Source organism: Canis aureus, chromosome 19 (genome assembly GCF_053574225.1).
Source record: "Canis aureus isolate CA01 chromosome 19, VMU_Caureus_v.1.0, whole genome shotgun sequence".
In the NCBI taxonomy this organism is placed as follows: Eukaryota; Metazoa; Chordata; class Mammalia; order Carnivora; family Canidae; genus Canis; species Canis aureus.
In genome coordinates, this window is record NC_135629.1 from 5,585,158 (window position 1) to 5,605,899 (window position 20,742).

A 20,742-nucleotide genomic window follows, 5' to 3' on the forward strand; every position below is an offset into this window, starting at 1 on the left:
CACATCCATCTTCTCGTAGGTACAGTAGCTCCCAACTTCTTAAGGTCATGGGAGGCAGACCTTTTGTTTTCCCTTTGGCTTTTATGGTTCCTTTGAGAAATGTATATATTTTCAAACCCCTTCCAGCCCCACTGAGTGGGGGGAAGGCCCAGATGAGAACCTTCGCTGTCTGGGGAAGTTTGGGGAAAACCTGTAAGCATCTGAAAACCGAGAATTGAAAGTCTGTTCATTCAGTGATCAGAGACTTAAGTATTTTCCTGTGCACAGGCCCCAGCCACACCCCGGGGACCCAGAGTCGAGCCTCGCTCTGTTTGTTCAGCCAGGAAACAGCCAGGCCAGGGAGGAGACAAATCAGCTGTCCGTCAGTGGGGGTGTCTGGAAGATGCTTTGGGCCCCACACGAAATCAAAAAAGTATCCTAGAGGCCTTGAATGGCAAAAGCATGCCAGGCAGACACAAGCCTGGAAGGGCATTTGCTGATAGAGGGAGGCACCGCTGAAGAGGGAAGCAGAGAGCCGCAGATGCCCTCAGTAGCATGGCTTAGCTGCAGGGTTTCTCTGGGCCAGAGAAGAGAGACAAGGGGCTAGGTGGGAGGTCTTGGTTGGTACCCCAAAGGCCTTGCTGAGTGCTCGGGCCTTTTTTTTTTCTTTTTTTAAGATTTTATTTATTCATTCATGAGAGACAGGGAGAGAGAGAAGCAGAGGGAGAAGCAGGCTCCCTGCGGGGAGCCCCATGTAGGACTCAATCCCATGACCCCGGGATCATGACCTGAGCCAAAAGGGCAGACGCTCAGCCACCAAGCCACCCAGGTGCCCCCTGAGTCCTGGGATCTTGATTCACTTTGGGGAGCCCGTCTGGAACCAGAAGCCCCCTTAAAGGTAGTGACTTAGTTGTTCTTCCTGAAGAAGAACAGCCCAGCCCAGCTCTCACCTAAACAGGCTTGCAGGAGCATCACAGGCTCTGCCAGAGGTCCCAAGAGGAAACCCACTCTAATGAGATGTCTAACCTAGTTTTGATGACTCACATGGTTTTGGGAGCATGCGAAATGCCTTGAGAGGGGATGGCCGTGCCAGCAGACTGGGCTGCTTGTCTGACACAGCACACCCGATGGGGAAGCTGTGCCTTTGCTGTTCTCCCTGTGTGAAAGCAGAGCCCTGGGTGCTTGTTTCTGCCTCTGGTCAGTGTTGTTGATGAACTGTATGAAATGAAAGATGGTGGTCCAGGGGCGTCCTGTTTCTCATAAGAGCAAATCCAGTCGCGTTTGGATGCGCTTCCTCCTAACTCCCCTTGTGTAATCCGAGATGGCCCATTTTACAGATGATGTAACTGAGGCCCCAAGGGGAAGTGACATTCCTGAGGTCACAGTTTACAGCTGACCAGGGACAGAGTCAGGTTCCAACCAAAATCTTTTAAGGTGATACAGCAGAGGCAGAAGGGGAACTAGGCAAAGGGGGTTTGGGGAACAGGGTCTCACAGTGGGTGGTGTCCTGGGGAATTCAGAGAACAAAGCTGGAGAGGCCGGGAGGGTGATGGCGCGGGCCAAGGGCGGGGGTGGGGGGTGGGGAGGAATTATGTAGAACTCAAGCCATCTGGGGGTCAGCAGGGACCAACTGCCCAAATAAATAGATGAGTCAATTTAAAAGGATGGATTTCTTGACTATTTATAGTCGTGGCCTAAATCTCAGGTATCCTTGTCCCCAAGGAGTAAAAGGAGACTTTTTTCTGATCGGCCAGGCTATCTAAAGGGTGAATAAGCTGATTAAGTCCCGGGCTGCTGCGGAGGATGGGACGGTGCTGGAGGGTCAGGGTGAGAGTGAACTCAGAGGCAGTGGGGGAGGCGAGGTCAGTCCCTTCCCTTCATCAATACCTTATTAGCCACCTAATTGCTCTAGGTAGCCCGAATTGAAATGCTTAACAGTTCTTCCTGGCCTGAGGGGCCAGCATTTAGTAATCCCAGCAGGTATACATAATTAAATGGGAAGACCCTTGTAAAGCATTTAGCACAAAGCCTCCTGGAGGTGGATGTGTTTATCCTTGCTATTTTTTTGTAGTGAGGCTGACCCAGGACCTGTGATCTGGGGCTGCCGGGAGACCTGGATTCTAAGTCTAACTAGTTAATTTGCAAAACGACACCCCCTATCTGCTGCTGGCCTCAGTTCTCTCCTGTGTCAAGAGGGGGACTTCCTGGCATCAATGCCCAGAGTCAGGTGGTTGAGGACCTAGGATTCTGGAATTCTCCCTGCCTCTTTCTGGTTGTGCAACTTTGTTGAAGTCACTCAACCCCTCTGAGCCTGAGCCTCAGATGGGGTATGATTCCTCATCTCAGAGGATGGTTGGTAAGGACTGGGTGAAAATGCGGCACCGAGTCCCAGGCGCTGAGCACCATCGCTCAACCCAGGGAGCTGATGTTCTTCTCTGGGTCTGGCTGTGCAGTTGGAGGACTTCCCATACTTTTAAGGCATTTAGAGTGTGGGTTTGTTGTTGTTGTTGTTGTTGTTGTTGTTCTATGAGAGTCTCTGAAAATGTTATAAAGTCTCATTACCTTTGAACTGATTATAGGAGAAACACAAGCAGCCATAATCAGTGAAAAGTGATTTAAAATGCAAGAAGCAAAATATTTAGCATGATTAAAAAATTACTACCAGTTAGAATTATATCAAAATGCCCAACAGAGTGCCAAACACATAATGTTACCTGCAACTATTTTTGTTTCCAGGCAGTAAGAACAGTTGGAATTGGAACAAAAGGTTGCTATGACGATGATACACCAGGGTCCTCATTCACTGCCTCCAGGGAGGAGGCCCACCCGCTGCCCTAGAGCATCCCCCAACCACGAGAGAAAGAAACTGGGATTACAGCTGACCAAATGAGCAATTCGTTCTGCTGGGAGATGGACAGGATGGTCAGGGAAGGCTTCCTGGGGGAAGTGTCATTTGAGAACAGAGAAGAGCAGAGATGTGCATTCCAGGTCCTGAAATGGCTATAAAAATGCACCAAGCTGTGAAAGCCCAGGGCCCCCCAGGCAATGACGTCATAGAGGCAGTGAACCAGCAGGCAGTGAATCAGCGAGTCCTATGGTAAAAGAATCTCCACTGGCTTTAATTCTAGGGGATGTTCCTAACTGGTGGCATTTTTCTGGAGTATGCAGTCTCTGGGCACCTGGGATGTGTGTTGGAAGGGGCATTGTGTCCACCTGTGTCCCTATCTGCTCACAGAGCCTCTATCTGTCCCCTTACAGAACCCTACTGGGCTGCCTTCTGTGATGCAAGCTTGGGAGGTCCCCAACAGCTGCGGTTACCTAGGAAACAGTGTCTAGGGAGTCCACCCAGGAGAGGGAGCAGAGGACAAATATGGGAGCCCTTCTCTACTCTGACCTGAGTGGTCCTGCTGGAGGTCTGGTGGGAACAAGGTCTTTCCCAGGGGCATCCAGCTTGGAGTGGGCCATGGCTCCCTTTGCTGAGAACTGTTCACCCAAGCTGCCCACCCCACACCACCAGTGGGACCCTCTGTTTACCCACCACCTCGGTCCAAATCCTCGCTGCCCCTGAGCTGACTGGAGGTAGGTTGCTGGGTAAACAGGCAGGGCATTCCCTTGGGGTCAAAGACTTCTGTGGGATGTGGTGCTCTGTATGTCCTGGACCTGGGAAGGAACTCCTCAAATAAGTAAGTTGAGCTGGTCCTAGGCATCCAAATAGTAGCAGGCAGGGCACCTGGAGGCCTAGAACACAAGTTGAAACACTGGAGACCAAAGCTTTTGCACCTAGGCCTCAATCTCCCTTCCTGTAAAATGGACACATGAGACCAGATGGTGGTGTTGAATTTCATGAACTAGTACATGTCCACAAAACAAATGGGGGTTGAAGAAGGGAGTAGCCCACCCTTGGGCTGGCAAACTTCTTACGGTAATCGCTGTTGTCTTACCTTCCTACTAGCAGGCCACTCGTTCCCTGAGAGCAGCTCCAACACGAATAACGCTTGCCCTCATGCATGACATCTTAGCAGGCACCTGTCTGTGTGCCTGACCCTGTGCTGACGGGTTTACCTGCATCGGCTGCATCACTTCATGTGATCACCCCTTTGCCCTGAGACAGTGGGGCCGTTATCAGCCAGATTTTACAGATGAGGAAACAGAGGCGCGGTAGGCTGCCCAGGGTCCCACAGCAGAGCCTGACTCGGGGCTTCCTGGAAAGCCCCTTTCTCTTTTCAAGCCTCAGTCTGCTTATCTGTAAACCCTGGGCATCGGGGTCCGGGTCTGATGGCCAGTTGAGGGGACTCAGGCACCCAGGGACCTCCAGCTAGGACCTTCGGGGTTTTGAGGCTGCTGGGAGTTGGGGGGGTCACAGAATCTGATTTCTATAACTGCAGCCAATCTGGGGGAGACCACCAAGCAGCTTCTTCTCCCAGAGGTTTTTTTCACAGCTGCCCAAGGAAGGAGGGGGCTACTTGGCCATCTGCTCCAAGGACACTTCCCTCACTGCTTGTCGGGCCTGCTCTGCAGCCCGTTTCCCAGCAGTGTCTGTGGCGCTAACTTTGCTCCCAAGGCCAGGCCCCAGGCCCTGAAAACTTCCGCCTCCCCAGCTGGGCAGGCACCACTGCCCATGGGGTATTGACATGTTGTGCGGGGAGCTGCAGGCCCTGGACAGCTGCCTGAGATGTTCTCCTGACCCTACCCCAAGGCGAGGTGGAAGAGGTGACAGGAGGTTTCCACATCCGCGCTCAGATCCCCAGGGAGCCACCAACCTATAGGACCTATATTGTTCCATAGTCAGCAAGAATATTCGGAGGGGGCCCCAGAGTACCCTGGTTCCATCCGCTGTGGAAGAGGAGTGAAAGCTGGATAGAAGGTGGGGGTGTTAGGGTGATGCCTTACCTGGCTGACCTGAATTCAAACACTGGTCCCGGCTCTGAGGTGATATGTCAGGTGCCCAGACATGCCCAGCAGGTGCACGGGACATGCCCAGCAGGCCTTGGCTCTGAGTCTAGGCTGTCACTGGTCTCAAGGTCATCATCCTGATAGCTCACGCTTTGTTCAAGTGCTAGTCTCGGTGGTCGATCCATATAAGCTCATTTCATCTCTCAACAACCCTAAGAAGCAGGGACTATTGCTATCATCGTACTATATTTGAGGAAGCCCCAGGTAATCCACCTGCCAGCCCCAACCTTGATTTCTCAAACTCCTTTTAACTTTAGCAAGCGGATAGAGGGAGTATTGCCTTGTCCCAAATCCAGTCTGTCACCTGCTCACTGGGTAACATTGGCTGGGTCCTGTTTCCTCTCTGAACCAGTTTTCTTACCTATAAACTGGGGGCAAAAGGGCCCATCCCCCAGAGGTACTATAAGGGGCAGTGGCAAAAGGGAATAAGAGAGCCTCTGGCAAACTGTTAAGTCTGGGCACGTGGTTCTGGGGTCGTCCTTGGACTCAGTGCAGCTGACAGAAGTAAAACCCAGCCTGGCACAGCCCCCAGCTGCTCTGGCAGGGGACACCGTCGTCCATGGGCATAAACACGTGCACATGGCTGTGCATGCTCACATGTATTATCATTGGCCAGCAGTAGATTCTTTCATTGGTTAATTTTGTTTTACATGTTACCAAGCATCTCCCAGTTCATTAGCATCGCCCTTCCCAACCTCGCCTCATTCTAAGATTCACTTGGCAGGGGTTGGTTTAATAACCTTGAAGATGGAGAGTCAGGAGGTCTGGGGCAGGTCCAGGCATCTGCATTTTCAGCCAGAGTCGCAGGCAATGCTGATGTTCAGGCACCTGTGGTCATCCACCAGCTTGGCCCAGAGACTTTAGCAAGGAATGGTTTTACAGATTATGAGGACCACTTTACAGATGAAGAAACTGAGCCTTCCCAAGGAGAACTTTGAACTTTGTCCAGGGTTGAAGTCTGAGCAAGAGCCTAGCGCCAGGTGAATGGTATGGCAACACAGGCCGGAGGAGGCCGAGGGGGTGGGGGCACGGGGGGAATAGGGTGAGCAGGAAGGGCTTCCTGCAGGAGTGACACTTGGGCCGGGTCTTGAAGGTGGGTGGGATCTATCTTCAACATAAGATAACCCACAAAGCACAGGATTGAATGGGATGATGATGGAGAAATCAAGGAATTCCCAAGACTCAGGCAGGACCGAGGAGAGGTAAGGTGGCAGAGACTGGGGCCCGGGTGGTGTGAAGTATAATGAGGTTTGGAATCCAAGTGGGGAAATAGATTATTCTCCAAGCAGCTGGGAGCCACCAATAGTTCTTTAGCTGAAGGTGACAAGAACTTTCCTGTCTAGAAACAAGCTTGGCTGAGCTAGTGGGCGTGCCTCTAAGGAGTTTCCAGTGGTTGAGGTGGCCTCATCTTGTGTTGCTGCATGGGTGACTGGCTGTGTGAGGAGGCAGTGGCACATCCGCCACACCGTGCTCTTGGTGGGCATGATTAGGCCACACGTGGAATTACAGTGGAAGGTTAAGGGAAGTGGAGGCTGTCTGGAGGTTGCCTGGGAGATGGTCTGCACAGTGCAGAAATGTCACTCTTCCCTGGAGTCCACCCACCCCTGGTATGGATTTTAATGCTGAATCCTTCTAGCTCAACAGTAGCTGCTGTTAGGCACCATCTCATAGCCCTGGGAGTTGTCCCTCCCGCCGCACCACTATCCGCCAGCCTGACAGAATTAGGCATCAGTTGGGTCCAGCCAGGTTGGGAATAGAGCTTTCTTTACTTTCAGCCTCTGGCACCCACTGTATTCCACTGGGTTGGGGTGCTGGGAGCCTCCCTGCCCTCCATCACCTCCTCCCTACCTCACTTTCCCCCTCTGAAGCAAAATTCCTTCAGCTCTGATGGCCCATCTGTGAAAGAGGCTGGTGGCATTTGTTGGTCTGCTGTGGGTCTGGGGCCTCGGTTTGCTCATCTAGAAAGTGGGCTTGCATTTGCATGTGCCAATACCCTAATCCCCATTTTGAGCCTTCCAGTTTTTTTTTTTTTTTTTTTTTTAAGATTTTATTTACTTGAGAGGGAGAGGTAATGAGAGAGAGAGAGAAGGAGCAGTGGGGAGAGGGGGATGAGGGAAAAGCAGACTTCCTGCTGAGCAGGGAGCCCCATGCGGGCTTGATCCCAGAACCCTGGGACCATGGCCCGAGCCAAAGGCAGACGTTCAACTGACTGAGCCACCCAGGTGTCCCGAGCCTTCCAATTTTTGTGCGGGATCCACAAGGACCCTCTAGTAGTACTTGACAGAGCTTTAGGAGACCAAGGAGAACACACTTGAAGATCTGTTTTGGAAGATGCTCAGGAACACCTTGGTTTCATGAAAATTGATTTCCTAAAGGTTTAGGGCTCATCTATCGAAAGAGGGAGAAGCTTTGTAGAGTTTTGCACATTTGGGGAGAACCCCGCTCAGATACCGGGGACACATCCCCTCTTTGTCTAGCAGAGAGGATGTCTGACTCATCCTTACTCTGTCGGCAGCCCTGCCTGGTCCTAAACATCTGCTGCCATCCAGTGTTCTCCACCTGGCTGAAGAATCCTCACGGCTCCAAGGTAGCACCTAGTTACTCCTGTGTTGAGTGTCCCCAGGGTTGTGAGCCTTAAGCATTCTGACAATCGTCTATAGTGCTGGGCCTCCTACTGGGTGTCAGGAAGCAGGCCCTGGGTGACCATAAGCACACAATTATAATCTGGGCTGGTGAGCTTGGGGCCAGAGGTGGTGTGACCCATGAGCCCAAGGAAGACACTGGGGAGGACTCAGGACCATTGTCCTGGGGGATCACTTGAGGATAGCCTGTGCGTTACTCAGGGGACAGTGCCAGACTAGGGGAACAGAATGAGCCAAGGCATGGAAGTATGAGAAAGCCTGGAGGTAGGTGTGTGGTTCGGTTGCCCCTGGGGATCTCAGGTGGGCTTCGGATGGTGGAGGAGACCTGACACTTGACTTTCAGATACATGGAGAACATTCCAGGCCACAGCCCCTTTGCTCTGAAACGGAGCACCAGCAGCGGGCAGCAGACATGGCTCGTTGATCATCACTGTTGTCTTGCTAAGTCTCATGCTTCTTTGTTCCACAGGCACCAAATTCCCCTGGAGCTAAATTTTTTTTTAGTGTTGTTTTTTTTTTTTTTTTTTTTTATAGATTGTATGTATTCATTCATGAGAGACACAGAGAGAGAGGCAGAGACACAGGCAGAGGGAGAAGCAGGCTCCCTGCAGGGAGCCTGATGTGGGACTCGATCCCAGGACTCGGGGATCACACCATGACCGAGGGCAGACGCTCAATCACTGAGCCACCCTGGCGTCCCTGGAGCTTAATTTCTAAGGGAAGGTGAAGTATGGGTGCAGCTAGGAAGGAAGAAGTTCCTTCCTCACTGAGTGGAGACATGTTTAAAAGAAGAACTAATAGCAGGGGCCTTGTTTACATATATTTAATGAGCTAGGAGCCTTCATGCCCTGTAGATGGGATGTTATGCCCATCCTACAGATGGTAACGCTGAGGCTGAGATGCTGTCCCAAGCCGCCCAGCAAAGAGTACTTTGGCTGTTTCCATGAAGACATGGAGACATGACTTCTGACAGAGCCCTGGTGACAGACTTGGAGGTGACTGGCTCCGAGTGGGTGTTGGGCCACTGGTGTGCCCTTAGCTGGCCTTGTCACTGAGGGCCTATCTCTTTCCAGTTTCTGTAGAGCTAAGGAGGGGCCGCCCTGTTAGCTTTTCACTACCAGTGAGAGGAGGGCGGCTTTGGGGTTCTTACAGCTTAAAAGGGGAAGTCTGAGGAAATGGAAACTGAGCTTTTCTTTTCTTCTTCTTCTTCTTTTTTTTTTTTTTTTTTTGTATCTTTTTTTGTGAGCTCCAGAAATACTCCTGGGTTCTGCAGAGCCGGCCTCAGGACCATGGTAGACCCTACCCCACCCCCACTTCCGGCCAAACTAGGCTGAAGGCTGGGGTGGTGGGGAAGCTGACAAGAGTGACAGGCTGTGGCTGGTGAGTCAGTGCCAGGAGGCCGTTGCCTGCTGACTCACTGCCCTGCGCACCAAAACAGGCCCCTGAGCACCCCCTTACACATCATGGCGGCCCTCCCCTCTCTCCCCGCTTCCTCTCGCTCGGCTGAGCTTTGGCTGTGGTGGCGTATGCTGGAAATCTATACGCAGGTGGCATCTGGGGTCTCAGCCCGCCCACACAGAATCCACGAGGCCGGACTGTTCCCGAGCCTTCTCTGGGAGTACAGGTCCAGCCAGGCTGCAGGGCCCAGTCCGGAGCGTGCCGGGGGCCTGCTCCTTGGAGCTCCTTCCATTTGCCCTGGACCAGATGCATACTCCTGTCCTCCTGAACTTGTAGAATAATTTTTGTGTTACTTTGGCAAAACGAACCCCTCCCCTGTCTCTGGAGATTGGCACCTGGAGGGCGGAAAGGTGACCTTGTATCCCCCTGTGGTGGCCCTGGGCCAGCAGGGTGGTCATGCTTGGTTACCATGGGACCCGTGGGGCTTTTCCTGCCCTTTCCCCCAGGTGAGTAAGTGCTTGAGGTCATATAGCATCAGAGGCTGACCCTGTTTTTCCCAAACCCACGGGCTTCACCCCTAGCGGTAAGGGTACAGACTCCGTGCACCAGGGCATTGTCTTCTGTGGCACTGGTGGTGTAGTTCTTGGCCAAGGGGAAGGAGTTCCAGGCCCCATCCTTGGCTGATCCCTTTTCATAAAGAACAGTGGCCCCCTTCAGCCAGTCCTGCAGGTACTTGGTACGTGATGGGGGTGCTGGGTGGCTCCCGGGTGTTGGGGGTAAGGACTCCAGTTAGTTACAGGCGCCCACTAGGAAGTCCTCACTAGCAACAGCTTACAGGGAAAAGCCCAGCATGGGCCCTCAAACCCCTTCCAGAGTGGAAGGAAGGGGTCGGGCAGGCAGTCAGGAGAAAGCAGGGGTTGTCGCCAAATGGTTGAGTCCTGGCCCAGCACAAAACTCTCCAGGGGTTCCCACCGGCCTCTGGCTAAATCCAGCTTTTAGTCGGGCCTCCAGACCTGGCCTCCTGGCTAGGTCATCTTGTGCCCTACCTCCCTTTGCTCTCTGACCCGCACTGGACTTCTCTCTGTTCCTTTACCATGGCCTGTGACCTTCCTGGTACACGCTGTTCCCTGCTCTGAGAACAACATTGCCCAGATGTTTGCCCCACAGACCCCAGTTTCAGTGTGGTTGAAAGCATGGACCCCTGCAGCCCATTGCCTGTGTTCAGATCCCCGCTGTGTGACTTTGGGCCAGTGACTTCACGTCTCATTGATGCCTGAAAAGGCTTAACAATGGGGCCTGCCCGCGTCCAGTCCTCCGTGAGCTTCTGCCATTATGAAACCTTTTACCCCCTCAGAGGGGCCTTCCTGGCTCCTGGGTCCTTGTCACCTCCATCGCATCCCGCTTGATTGTCTTCTACATGCTGGTCCTGTAAATGTTTCTCTCTCCTTCTGGAACATCAGCGACTCGGGGCTCACGTCCGTGCCCCTAGTTCCTAGAGCAGTTCCTGGCACCTGGTAGGGTAGATCAATAAGTGTTTACTCAGTAGGCCCTGCTTGCCAGAGCTACCCTTGCTGTGCTTTGCCCCTGGACATCGAGGTGCAGAGGGGCAGTACTTGGGCTGTGTGACCCAGTGGAACCGGAACTAGACCCTAGGACTAGGGTCAATGACTCCTAGGTCAATGCCCTTTCCCCTGACTCAGTGGCCTGCTTGGCCCGTGCAGGGGTGCCTCTGTGTTGCGCGGGGTGAATGCCCCCGCTTGCCTTCACCCCCGGGAGCCCGCCCAGCCGGCCCGCCCCCACCCCTCAGCCCCTCCCTGGGCCCAGCCCTGCACCTTCTCCCCACCCCCACCATTTGCATGTCCTCTTTTTGTTTCATCTCTGTTGGCTGCCTGTGGTTCTCTGGGCTTTGGGTCAGTGCCTGCCACATCCGAGGAGATAAGAAAAATATTTGGACCTAGTCCTCAGACCTTTTACCTGTAAATGTTTTTGTGAGACGAGGATAAGGTAGCTGTAACTGGGCCCACATCCTGCCTGCCAGTGTCGTCCCAGAGGCCAGTTGTATGCAAAACCTGCTCACTTTCACCCACTTTTTCCTCTGTAAACCGCAGATCAAGAAGTAGGACTTGTTCTGGTAGGTCCCTATCCAGAGGTCACCTTGCCTCTAGGAGCATGGAATCAGGATCTGGGTGCAAATCCCAACCCACTGCCTTGTGGCTATGTGCCTTGGGCCACATCTTCCCCTTCTCTAAGCTTTACATCCTGATCTGTGAAAGGGAAGGCTCCGTGAGGCTTGGGGAGAAGTTGACACTTGTCCGTGGGTTGAGGTCTGATCATGTGCCACGCAAGGTGCTCTCAGCAGAAATGAGGGGCTCTGAGGGGAGACCTGCATTTTTGTGGGGTGGAGGGTTTGCAGTCAGATCAGGAGAGGGGAAGACCTGGCCCACAGGCGCGGAACCCCAGGTAGATAACAAGCCCTGTCCCCCAGAGATGTCAGGCTAAAAACAATTCCCCAAACAGAATTCACTTTCACTAGGATCAGAATGTGGTTGCTCATTGTTTGACTTTATTCCGGGCAAAACAATGCCAGACTTCCTGGATGACCTCACTGGGGCGAGCCATTGGGCCTGCGAGGCCGGGCTGGTCAGCATCTCCAGGCAAGCCTGCCCTGCCCTTGGCTGTGGCCACTTTGGGTGACCTGGGGTAATGGTGTGACCAAAGAAGCCAAACAGTTTGTATTGGGGCCACGCAATGTTTCAGAAATTAGAAAACTGGGTAAGGCCATTGGAGCCGAGGAGAGCCGCCCATGGCTGGAACCTAGGCTCCCATTTGTTCGCCACAGGCCCTACTGCTCCCCGAGGCCTCCCTGCCTCCCCGCTGTACTCTTGTCTTTCGCCTGCCGGGCCCTTGAGATTTTTCAGGCACGACTTATCCCAAGATACAAACAGGTAAACAAGATAGAAGGATATAGACCACATGATTCAATCAAATGATTAAATCTTTTTTCTTTTTTAAGATTTTATTTATTTATTCATGAGAGGTACAGAGAGAAGGCAGAGACATAGGCAGAGGGAAAGGCAGGCTCCCCATGGGAAGCCCAATGTGGGACTCGATCCCAGGACCCTGGGATCACGACCTGAGCCAAAGGCTGACACTCAACACTGAGCCACCCAGGGGTCCCAAATGATCAAATCTTTTAAAAGTGTACCTTTTTATGGAAAAGTCGAAAAGCCTTTCTTTGATTACTTTCTACTTTTCTTTTCAAAAACAGCTACCTTTAAGGTGCAGGGTGAAATAGTGCTCCCAACACACTTCATGCTTTTGTTTATTTGTTCGAATGGCTTTTGGTGTCTATTTATTTGTTTATTTATTTTTGTGCTTAATTTTCAAATGCTTCCTGGGGCCAGCATCGTCCCTAAGGAGCATGGCCTTGGCAGGCATTACTAATTGATCGCAGCCCTTCTACTCCCTGAGCCTGTCCCTTGCCTGGAACCTGTGGACAGTGCTTGAAGGAGCACCATGAGCTCTCTCAGAGAAGTCTGGGAGGCTCTCCTGCCCGCTGGAGGAAGCCTCATGGTCCGGAGTGCCACATGTCCTGGCTACCGATGCCATTTCGTCAGCCCACCTAGCCGGTCCCTAGGGCCCCGGGCTGGCCCTGGCTGTGTCCTGTGGCTCCTCACTTCCCTGTTCGCCTTCCCCTACTTCCCTGATGTGTCCAGTCCAGTGGCTTGAAGCTGACTTAAAGGCACCAGGCCTGATTTCACTTTGCCGACTTGCTTAAAGCAGGTGATCCAAAACAACCGAGTGCTGGAGAACATGGGATTGAGGCTGAAACAGATCGGGGAGCCATTTGAAGCTCCAGCGGCCTTTTACTTGCTGTGTGATTCTGGACAAGTGACTTCACCTCTCAGGCCGAGTCAGCAAAACGGGGATGGTAATGGCTCCCGTAGAGGGGGTTAACTGAGAAAATGCTTGCAGAGCACTTTGCACAGTGCTAAATAAACGTGCCTGTAGTTAATGCTTAATAAAGGCAGCTTGCTTTTCTCTTCTTTTTAAAACACTCAGGATATGATGCCTACCACACAGTATTAATAAAATTCCAATGTGGGCAGCTTATTTTCTTCAGCGGTCACTAATATTTATTAATCACTGAGTATGTACCAGGCCCTGTGCTGGACATTTTACAGGCATCATCCTGTTTAATCCCTATGAGGTGGTTCTTTTAACTAATGAGGCACACAGAGAGGTTGTTATTTGTTCCAGGTCACACAGCTGGGTTGTGGCCTCAGTGAGCCCAGAACCCTGGCTCTGCAGTGGACCGGGAAACGAGGAAAGGGGAGGATATAGCCCTGTTCTCAGGGCAGGGCTGTCCAGGTCTCTGGTCTCCCCACCCGTGAAATGGGTGGGTCATTTAGATCTCTCTTGGGATTCTGGGAGCCACTTACCTAACCCTCAGAGGTTCACTGAGAAACACTGACTGTTCAGTGAGGCCCAGAGATGGATCTTAAAGGCTGACTGAGGGCTAGGTACTTTGGAGATGGGAGGTATTCTAGAGAGGAAACAGCAAAGTACCTGCCTTCTTATTTCGAAAACCTGATAAAAGCTCATGAGTGGTTAAGTCCTGACAGTGCAAGATTTAAATCATTGTTCTTTTCCAGAGCAATCCTTGTGGGAAGCTGATTGTTTTTACTTGAGAAGGTTCAAGTTCTGCAGGGATGGGTGAGAATTTCCCAGCTTCTGGGCAGCTCAGCCAGGAAAAAGAGTCAAGAGCTTGGTTTCGCCACAGCCTTGGACCGAGGTGGCAGGTGCTGGGGGAGGCAGCCACAGCAGCATCTGCAACTTGATTCAAGATCCAGCTGGCTGGTGTGTGGGCACCTGGGGCCAGAGGGGTTGGGAGGGCAGGACTCAGGCAGGATACTCAGTCCCCAGCCCTACAGTGCTCTACCTCTGCAGTCCTCTTCCCTCTGGCCTCAGCATCTCCATTTGCAAACAGTGCAGATGCCTCCTCTTTCCTAAACTTTGCTCTGGTCCCCAAGGCACTGGGCAGATCAAGTTGGGAATTCTGACTTCTGTGCCTGGCCTCAGGCAGGCCACTCGCTTCCCCGTCTGAGCTTCAGTTTCCTTCATCTGTAAAACAGGACTAAAAAACCCCTTCGACAAGAAGGCTGTTAGAGGAGTAAGTAGAATTTAGTGACAGCTCCACACAAAGGAAGCACCAAAAATCTGGTAGTTATACATTGGGCAGAAGCCAAGGCACATCTGATAAATCACAGCATTGCTTGCACCAGGTTGAATCTGTCCCAGGGACGTGCCGAAGCCGACCAGGTGATCTGCAAGTTGGTCCTCAGGCACAGCAAGTTCTGGCCATGACCTCTGGAACAGAGAGACAAGGAGAATTTCAACTGGGCTAGGAGGGAGCCTAATCGCTTGTCACTGTAATAACCAAAGAGGAAGCTCTTAAAATGGGGAATTATGTATCACGGTCGCTACAAAATAGCCCTGGGCCTGGCGCCAAGGAAAACAGCTCTTAGCGGCTGCCTTCAGGCAGCAGGCTGCTAGAACGCCTGGGGAGCCGGGGTGGGGTGGGGGGGGCTTGCTCCTAAGTGCTTACTGCACGGTGGGGTGGCAGGTGGGAATTAGTGGGCTTCATCGTGAGCCTGTGGAGAGGCGTGGAAGTACTCCAGGGAAGGTGGTGTCTGAGATTGGGCCGGGCTGGCAGAGGGGTAGGGTTCAGGCACATTACAGTTACTGTCACTGCCAGCTGTATGACCTCAGGAGTGTCGCTTGGCCTCCCTAGGCCTTGCCGATCTCACCCTGAGTGAGACACCCCAAGGTCAAGGTGCACCTGATGATTACGGCAGGAGTAGCAGTAATACCACAGCTCTTATTTAAGGAGTATTTGCTACTTGTCAAATACTGTTCTGAATACTTTCCATGCATCCTCCCCCCTCTCCCCATTCAGTCCTCACATCATCCCTATGAGGTGGGCATGATTATCCTCATCTTACAGATGAGACACTAAGGACCAGAGAGGTTGAGTAACTTGCCTGCAGACACCCAGCCAGGAAGTGGCTGTCAGCTGCTAGACCAAGGCTCACTGTCTAGTTCCTACAGGTGACATGCTGCCACCAGAGGGCTTGGAGCAGCTGTGCAGGCAGCCTGAGCCTGAGTGGGATGAACAAAAGCAGTTCTGTGGAGCCAGTGTCCCAAGGAGAAGGGAGAATGGGGCGACAGGGCCTAGCTTGTGGTGAGAGGTTTGTGTTTTCTTCTGGGCGTGATGATGGAAGGCTGGGGTGGGGGGCACATACTGGTCTGATTACGCTCTAGACGTTGCCCTCAGCCACTGTCAAGAACGTTTTGCGGGGGCGTATGGGGTAGCAGCAGGGAGACCTGGAAGGAGGCTGCTGTGGTGGTTGCCATGGCGACGGAGAGATGTGGGTGGATGCCAGGAATGTACAGGAGGCAGGAGCCAAGGGGCTTTCTGCAGTGGGCTTATACAGGCGCGGGGCTGGTCAGACACCCCAGAGGGGCTTGGAATAAGGGGGGGATGCCCGCACCTGGATCTGGTCTCCAGAGCTGTGAGTGAATCTGGGTGAGGCCACGCACCATGATCTGGCAGGAGGGGGCCAGAGGATGGCTGCCGGCCGTGTGCTCCTGAAGAGTACGTGGGCTTGTATTTGTGGCAGCCGTGGACGGACAGGTGACGTGACCGAGGAACACAACCTTGGATACACGGGATGGGGAGCGGGGAGACTCCTACAATGCCAGATGCATGACCAGCTCCAGTTCTGCCCCGTTCAGGCCCCACCCTACATCCTGGCTCAGCCTCGGGTGTTGGGGAGACCGGGTCCTGAGTGGGGAGCAGGCTGGAGGTCTCGCCTCGTGGGAGACCAGCTCCCAGAGCAGAGGGTCTCCGGGAACTTACTGCCACCCCCATCCACGAGCTGCTGCGGGGTCCTTTGAGTGCCAGCCTGGCCAGTGGGTTTCGGGGCCCAGAGGACAGAGCCAGGACTCTCAGGGTAGCCTCAGGGAAGCAGTGCGCTATTGGGGACAACTTTTGCTATTCCCAGCTGCCTGTGTGAGCAGAGGCGGGCCACCTCCCCCCTCCTCCTGGCTGACCTTGTGAAGGGCCTTGCAGCCCAAGATCCAAGCAAGAGCCTGAAAGGGCGGAACCGACCCTCTTGGTGAGGAGGTTCAGGGGTCATTCCCTGAAAAACATCTTCACTAGGAGGGACTTAAGCCGCACATCCTCCAATTATGCTCCCATCCAGCCGGCCCACAATGGGCCGCTCAGATAACCATCGGGGGCTGCACAAATTAATGCTGGAACAATGCTGGCCGCTGGGGCTATTTTTACAGTAGCCATACGCCTGGCCGAACCCCCACGTCGCCTCGAGGGAGCAGGGCAAAGAAAGGCTGTGCGGATGCCGCCGCCAGTCTGCGCTCCAGGAGACAGAGGAAGGGCTCAGCGAGCGCCTGGCGGCTCCAGGAAGCCTTTTCTTGGTCTGCTCATGGCCAGATAGCAAAACAATCGGGGTCCCCCACCCCGAGCCAGGGAGAGGAAGGAGGCGTGGGGGAAATGGGGATTCTGTTGTGCTTTTCTGCCTCTGCTCCTCAGAGCAAGGCCCCGGTGGGCCCAGCTGCTGGGGCCAGGCCAGCGCATCCTCTGTGTGCACACCCCAGGGCCGCCGGCAGCCCCCACCTCGGCCTGCCCAGACCACCACCTTCCACCATGCAGGCCGCAGAGGCTGAGACATCGCTGGTGTCACAGAGTTGGGGACAGAGCTGGGGTTTATATTGAGCAGCAGTGGCTTGTAGATCCCACCCTGGGGACCATCTATGCATCAGTTCTCCTCCTGCAGTCCAGGTTCTGGGCATGGCGGTGGATGAGACAGATCCCTGTCCCCATGGAGCCTCTGTTTTTGTCGAGGGGGAGACTGTTCACAAGGAAGCAAGGACTTGAACAAGACATTGTCAGGTAGTGCTAAGCACTCAGATGAAGCCGACTCAAACCCCCACTGGATATGTCCCGTGAGCCAGGTGGCAGGCAGGCCCAGATGTGCCCGGGAGATGGGGACACACTGGGTCCAGCTGACGGTTCCCTCAAGAAGTGTGAACCCAGGGTGTCTCAACGCCCTTCATGTGTCTTGAGGAAACCTAGAAAACTCCACTTTTCTCGGTTACTTCACTGCTGGCCACCAGTTTGGATCATAAAGACAAGCGGTGCCCCAGGCTGTTTGGCTATGAGTTGGTCACTTTTGCTTTCCAGCTTTTTGTTCTGCAGATAAAACAGGCTCAGAGATGGGTGGAGTAGGCCCACTAGCTCTGACACCTCCAGCTTAGCTGTCTTCCACGGCCCCGCACCATGTGGGGGTCAACCCTCAAAGTCTCCCTTCTCCCCCTGGGCTGGGATTCAGGGTGCTCTTGCCCTCAGGACCGAGGTGGGAATGCGGGTGGTTAGGACTCAGGGATCTGAGAAGTAGAGGAAGATGTTCTGGCCTGGCTGGTGGCAGCCTTCCTCTAAGGTGGGGACCAAGCAGGGGTGGGCTAAGGGTGATCCTGAACAGCTCCTGGCAACTTGGAGGTGTGACCTCCTCTGGGGCCTTCCATTACTGAACCCAACAGGGAGTCACAGGGAGAGGACAAGGGAGCCTGGATGGTACAGGGGTTAGAGCAAGCCAGAGGGTGGACAGGGGGGCTGGACAAATGGAGATTCACTGACATTCCTCCATAATCCTCACAGTGCAAATCCCTATGCTTTATGCTGCAGAGATGTGACTGGTAAATGACTTGCAAATATATTTCATAAGCCTCCATTTTCCATACTCTGATGGAAACCTTTTCAAATATTGTTTCTGTTCCAGCCTGAAACCCCATTCCTTATTCATTGATATTGACCCATTCTTTCAAAGCTCAGAATGAACACCTCCTGTGGCCAGGCACTGTGCTGAGCCTTGAAAGAAATGGGAGCCATTGTTTTCTTAGAATTGTCCGGAGTGTGTCACATTTCGTAGAGATGATGCCAGGGTTGGGGTAGCCTCATGCTTCTCTGCAGGGGCAGAATGAGGTGTGACATTTGGAGCTGACAGACATGGGCTCCCGTGCCTCTGTTCAGCATGTGGCTGGGGAATGGAGCCCATCAGTTCCCGAATCTTGAGGTCGCTGATCCCCTAGAGGGGCCCGAATCACTCAGGATATTGTCAGAGCAGTGGACAGATGGGATGCAGGCCCCTCACCACAGGCCTGGGCTGGTCGGAGCTAGCCCATGGGTGAGAAGAGAGATTGCCAAGGATGCACAGCAGGCCATCCCTTACTGAGTGCACGTGGGCTTCTGTTTTGTCCCCCGCAGAAAGTGAGGAGGACATGGCCACCAAGGAGAAGTTGCAGTGTCTGAAAGACTTTCATAAAGACATCCTGAAGCCATCCCCAGGGAAGAGCCCAGGCACCCGGCCTGAAGATGAGGCCGAGGGGAAGCCCCCTCAGAGGGAGAAGTGGTCCAGCAAGATCGACTTTGTGCTCTCTGTGGCTGGTGGCTTTGTCGGCTTGGGCAACGTCTGGCGGTTCCCGTACCTCTGCTACAAAAATGGTGGAGGTGAGTGTGGGCAGGGGAGCGAGTGGTCATGGAGGAGAGGGAGGGGCCGGCCCGTGGGGGCCTCTTTGTACCCCGCTTTCCCAGCCCCCCCGCCCCCCGGACCTCCGCCTGCCCACCCCAGCCCAGCTCACTTCAGAGGCAAGAACTGAACGTGACCGAGAGTCCAGTGATACCCTGCCAGGGTCTTACTGTGCAACCTCGGGCAGGTTCCTGACTCCCTCTGACTCTCTGGTCTGTCCCCTCGGAAGAGAGGCAGTGAGGCCAGGCCCTGGGTCCCAGGCCTCAGGCATTCACACGTCCCCTTCACAAACCCCGCCCCGTCCATGTGCCTTTGCTCTGGCTTTTTCTAACTTAATCCAAAGGTACTTCAAAAACAGGCTTTGTGTCCCCTCATAAATGGAAAACCATTATCACTGGCCATGATTAGAAAGGTATCCAGGAGAAAAGAAAAATACAGTGAAGCTATTTTTAGTTCTTCCATCTTAATTTAAAACTTTGCTCCCGTCGTATGGAATTGCCATATAATATGTGCCAGTTTAAGGTGTACAATGTGAGGAGTTGATACATGTGTACATGGCTAAATGATCACTATGCTATTACCTTCCATCACCTCCCATAGTTATAACTGTTTTTCTTGTGATGAGGATTTCAGACTTACCCTCCCAGCAGTTTTCAAGTATGTAGCACAACACTTTGACTGTAGTCACCGTGCTGTACACCATGTCCCCAGAATTTACACCTTGAAGTTTGTATCTTTTGACTGACCACTTTCAAAGACCATTTTTTAAAATGTAAAGTCCCTGTCTGACTGATTAGTTGGCTGGTTTGGGTTTTTTGGTTTCGGTGGGGTTTTTTTGTTTTGTTTTGCTTTTGGCTTTTGTGGGTGTTTTTTTATTTTTACCTGCTGAAGGCTCTGAGCTAGAATCCTCTCCTGTTGGAGGTATTAAAGTCGGGTAGCACATGACAGAGACATTCTCTCTGGTTCAGGAGAGGGCTTGAAGAGCCTCAGGCAGGGGCACAGCACTCGGGACAGTCGCAGTCAGAGGCTTGTATGGCAGCAGATGGCATGCTGCTGCCGCCCAAGTTCAGAGAACCACCTTTTGGGAAATTCTGCCTTAGAGCCTGGTTTCTTAACCTTTTGTAGGTCTCAGGCGCCTTTGGGACTCTGATGAGTGCCCTAGACGCTCCCCAGAACAAAGCATACCCATAGACCCAAGTTGCCCACAGTTTCAAAGGGTTTATGGACCCACTGAAGCCATTAGTGGACACAGGTAGGAACCCTCACCCCGGCTCTTTGCCCTCACTTCTCCCCTGGCTCCCACCCCCAGCCAATGCCCACCTCTTGCTTCTTTTTTTTCACCTCTTGCTTCTTATCACCGTACCCTTCCTTGCTAGTTCTTAGCTGCCTGCCCTGAGCAGGCCTTGGGAAGTTCGGGGTGAGGGCTTCAATGAGGTCATATTTGAGATGGATGGATGGATGTGGGGAAGGCAGGCAGGTAGTTGGCACAGCTTTAGCAAAGGTTCAGAGCTGATAAAAGCACCTGGTGGATTTGGAGGAGGTGAGAAGGCCCACTGGAAAGGATGTCAGCTGGACAGCTGAGCAAGGCCTGGAGAATTTTCACCCAGGTCCAGGAGTTTGGCCTTTATCTGTCCTGTCCCTCACTCATTCTCTTGGATCTCATTGGTCAGGAGGGCTTGGGAGCGGCCCCCGTGACAGCCACAGCCTGACCCTCACCCCACTCTGCTCTCTCTGCAGGTGCATTTCTCATACCATATTTTATTTTCCTGTTTGGCGGCGGCCTGCCTGTGTTTTTCCTAGAGGTAATCATAGGCCAGTACACCTCTGAAGGAGGCATCACCTGCTGGGAAAAGATCTGCCCCTTGTTCTCCGGTGAGTATGAGACAAAGGTCACCCGGGGCCCAGTGTTCATCAGCTCAGCAAATTTTTATTGAGCACCTGCTATTTGCCAGGTACATCGGATCCTCACACCAGTCCACTTGGCACTGGGCCTGACACAAGGTAGCGGTTGGTACATTATTCTGTGATGCTGCTGCCCACAGTAGCTGCTCAGTACGTCCTGGCTGTTCTCACCTCTCTGGGTCATTGAAGGATTGATGAGCTAGCAGCTGCCCAGCAATATAGTGCAGAAGATGAACACTCAAATTCAGGAGTCTGTATTG

The 20,742-nt window shown here is 53.2% G+C and overlaps 1 protein-coding gene across 3 annotated transcripts in view; it reads left to right on the forward strand.

The window, feature by feature from the left end:
• Positions 1-20,742, forward strand: part of SLC6A6 (solute carrier family 6 member 6) — an 85,325-nt gene that overhangs the window by 23,890 nt on the left and 40,693 nt on the right. The window contains exons 1-4 of one of the 3 annotated variants that reach the window (XM_077857695.1): positions 3,344-3,558; positions 13,628-13,832; positions 18,319-18,561; positions 20,318-20,452. In XM_077857695.1, the coding sequence (XP_077713821.1) occupies positions 18,333-18,561; positions 20,318-20,452 (364 nt within the window). In that variant the 5' untranslated portion in view covers positions 3,344-3,558; positions 13,628-13,832; positions 18,319-18,332. Of the gene's footprint in view, positions 1-3,343; positions 3,559-13,627; positions 13,833-18,318; positions 18,562-20,317; positions 20,453-20,742 lie in introns of those variants that run through there. The other 2 variants (XM_077857694.1, XM_077857693.1) reach the window with 2 other exon arrangements.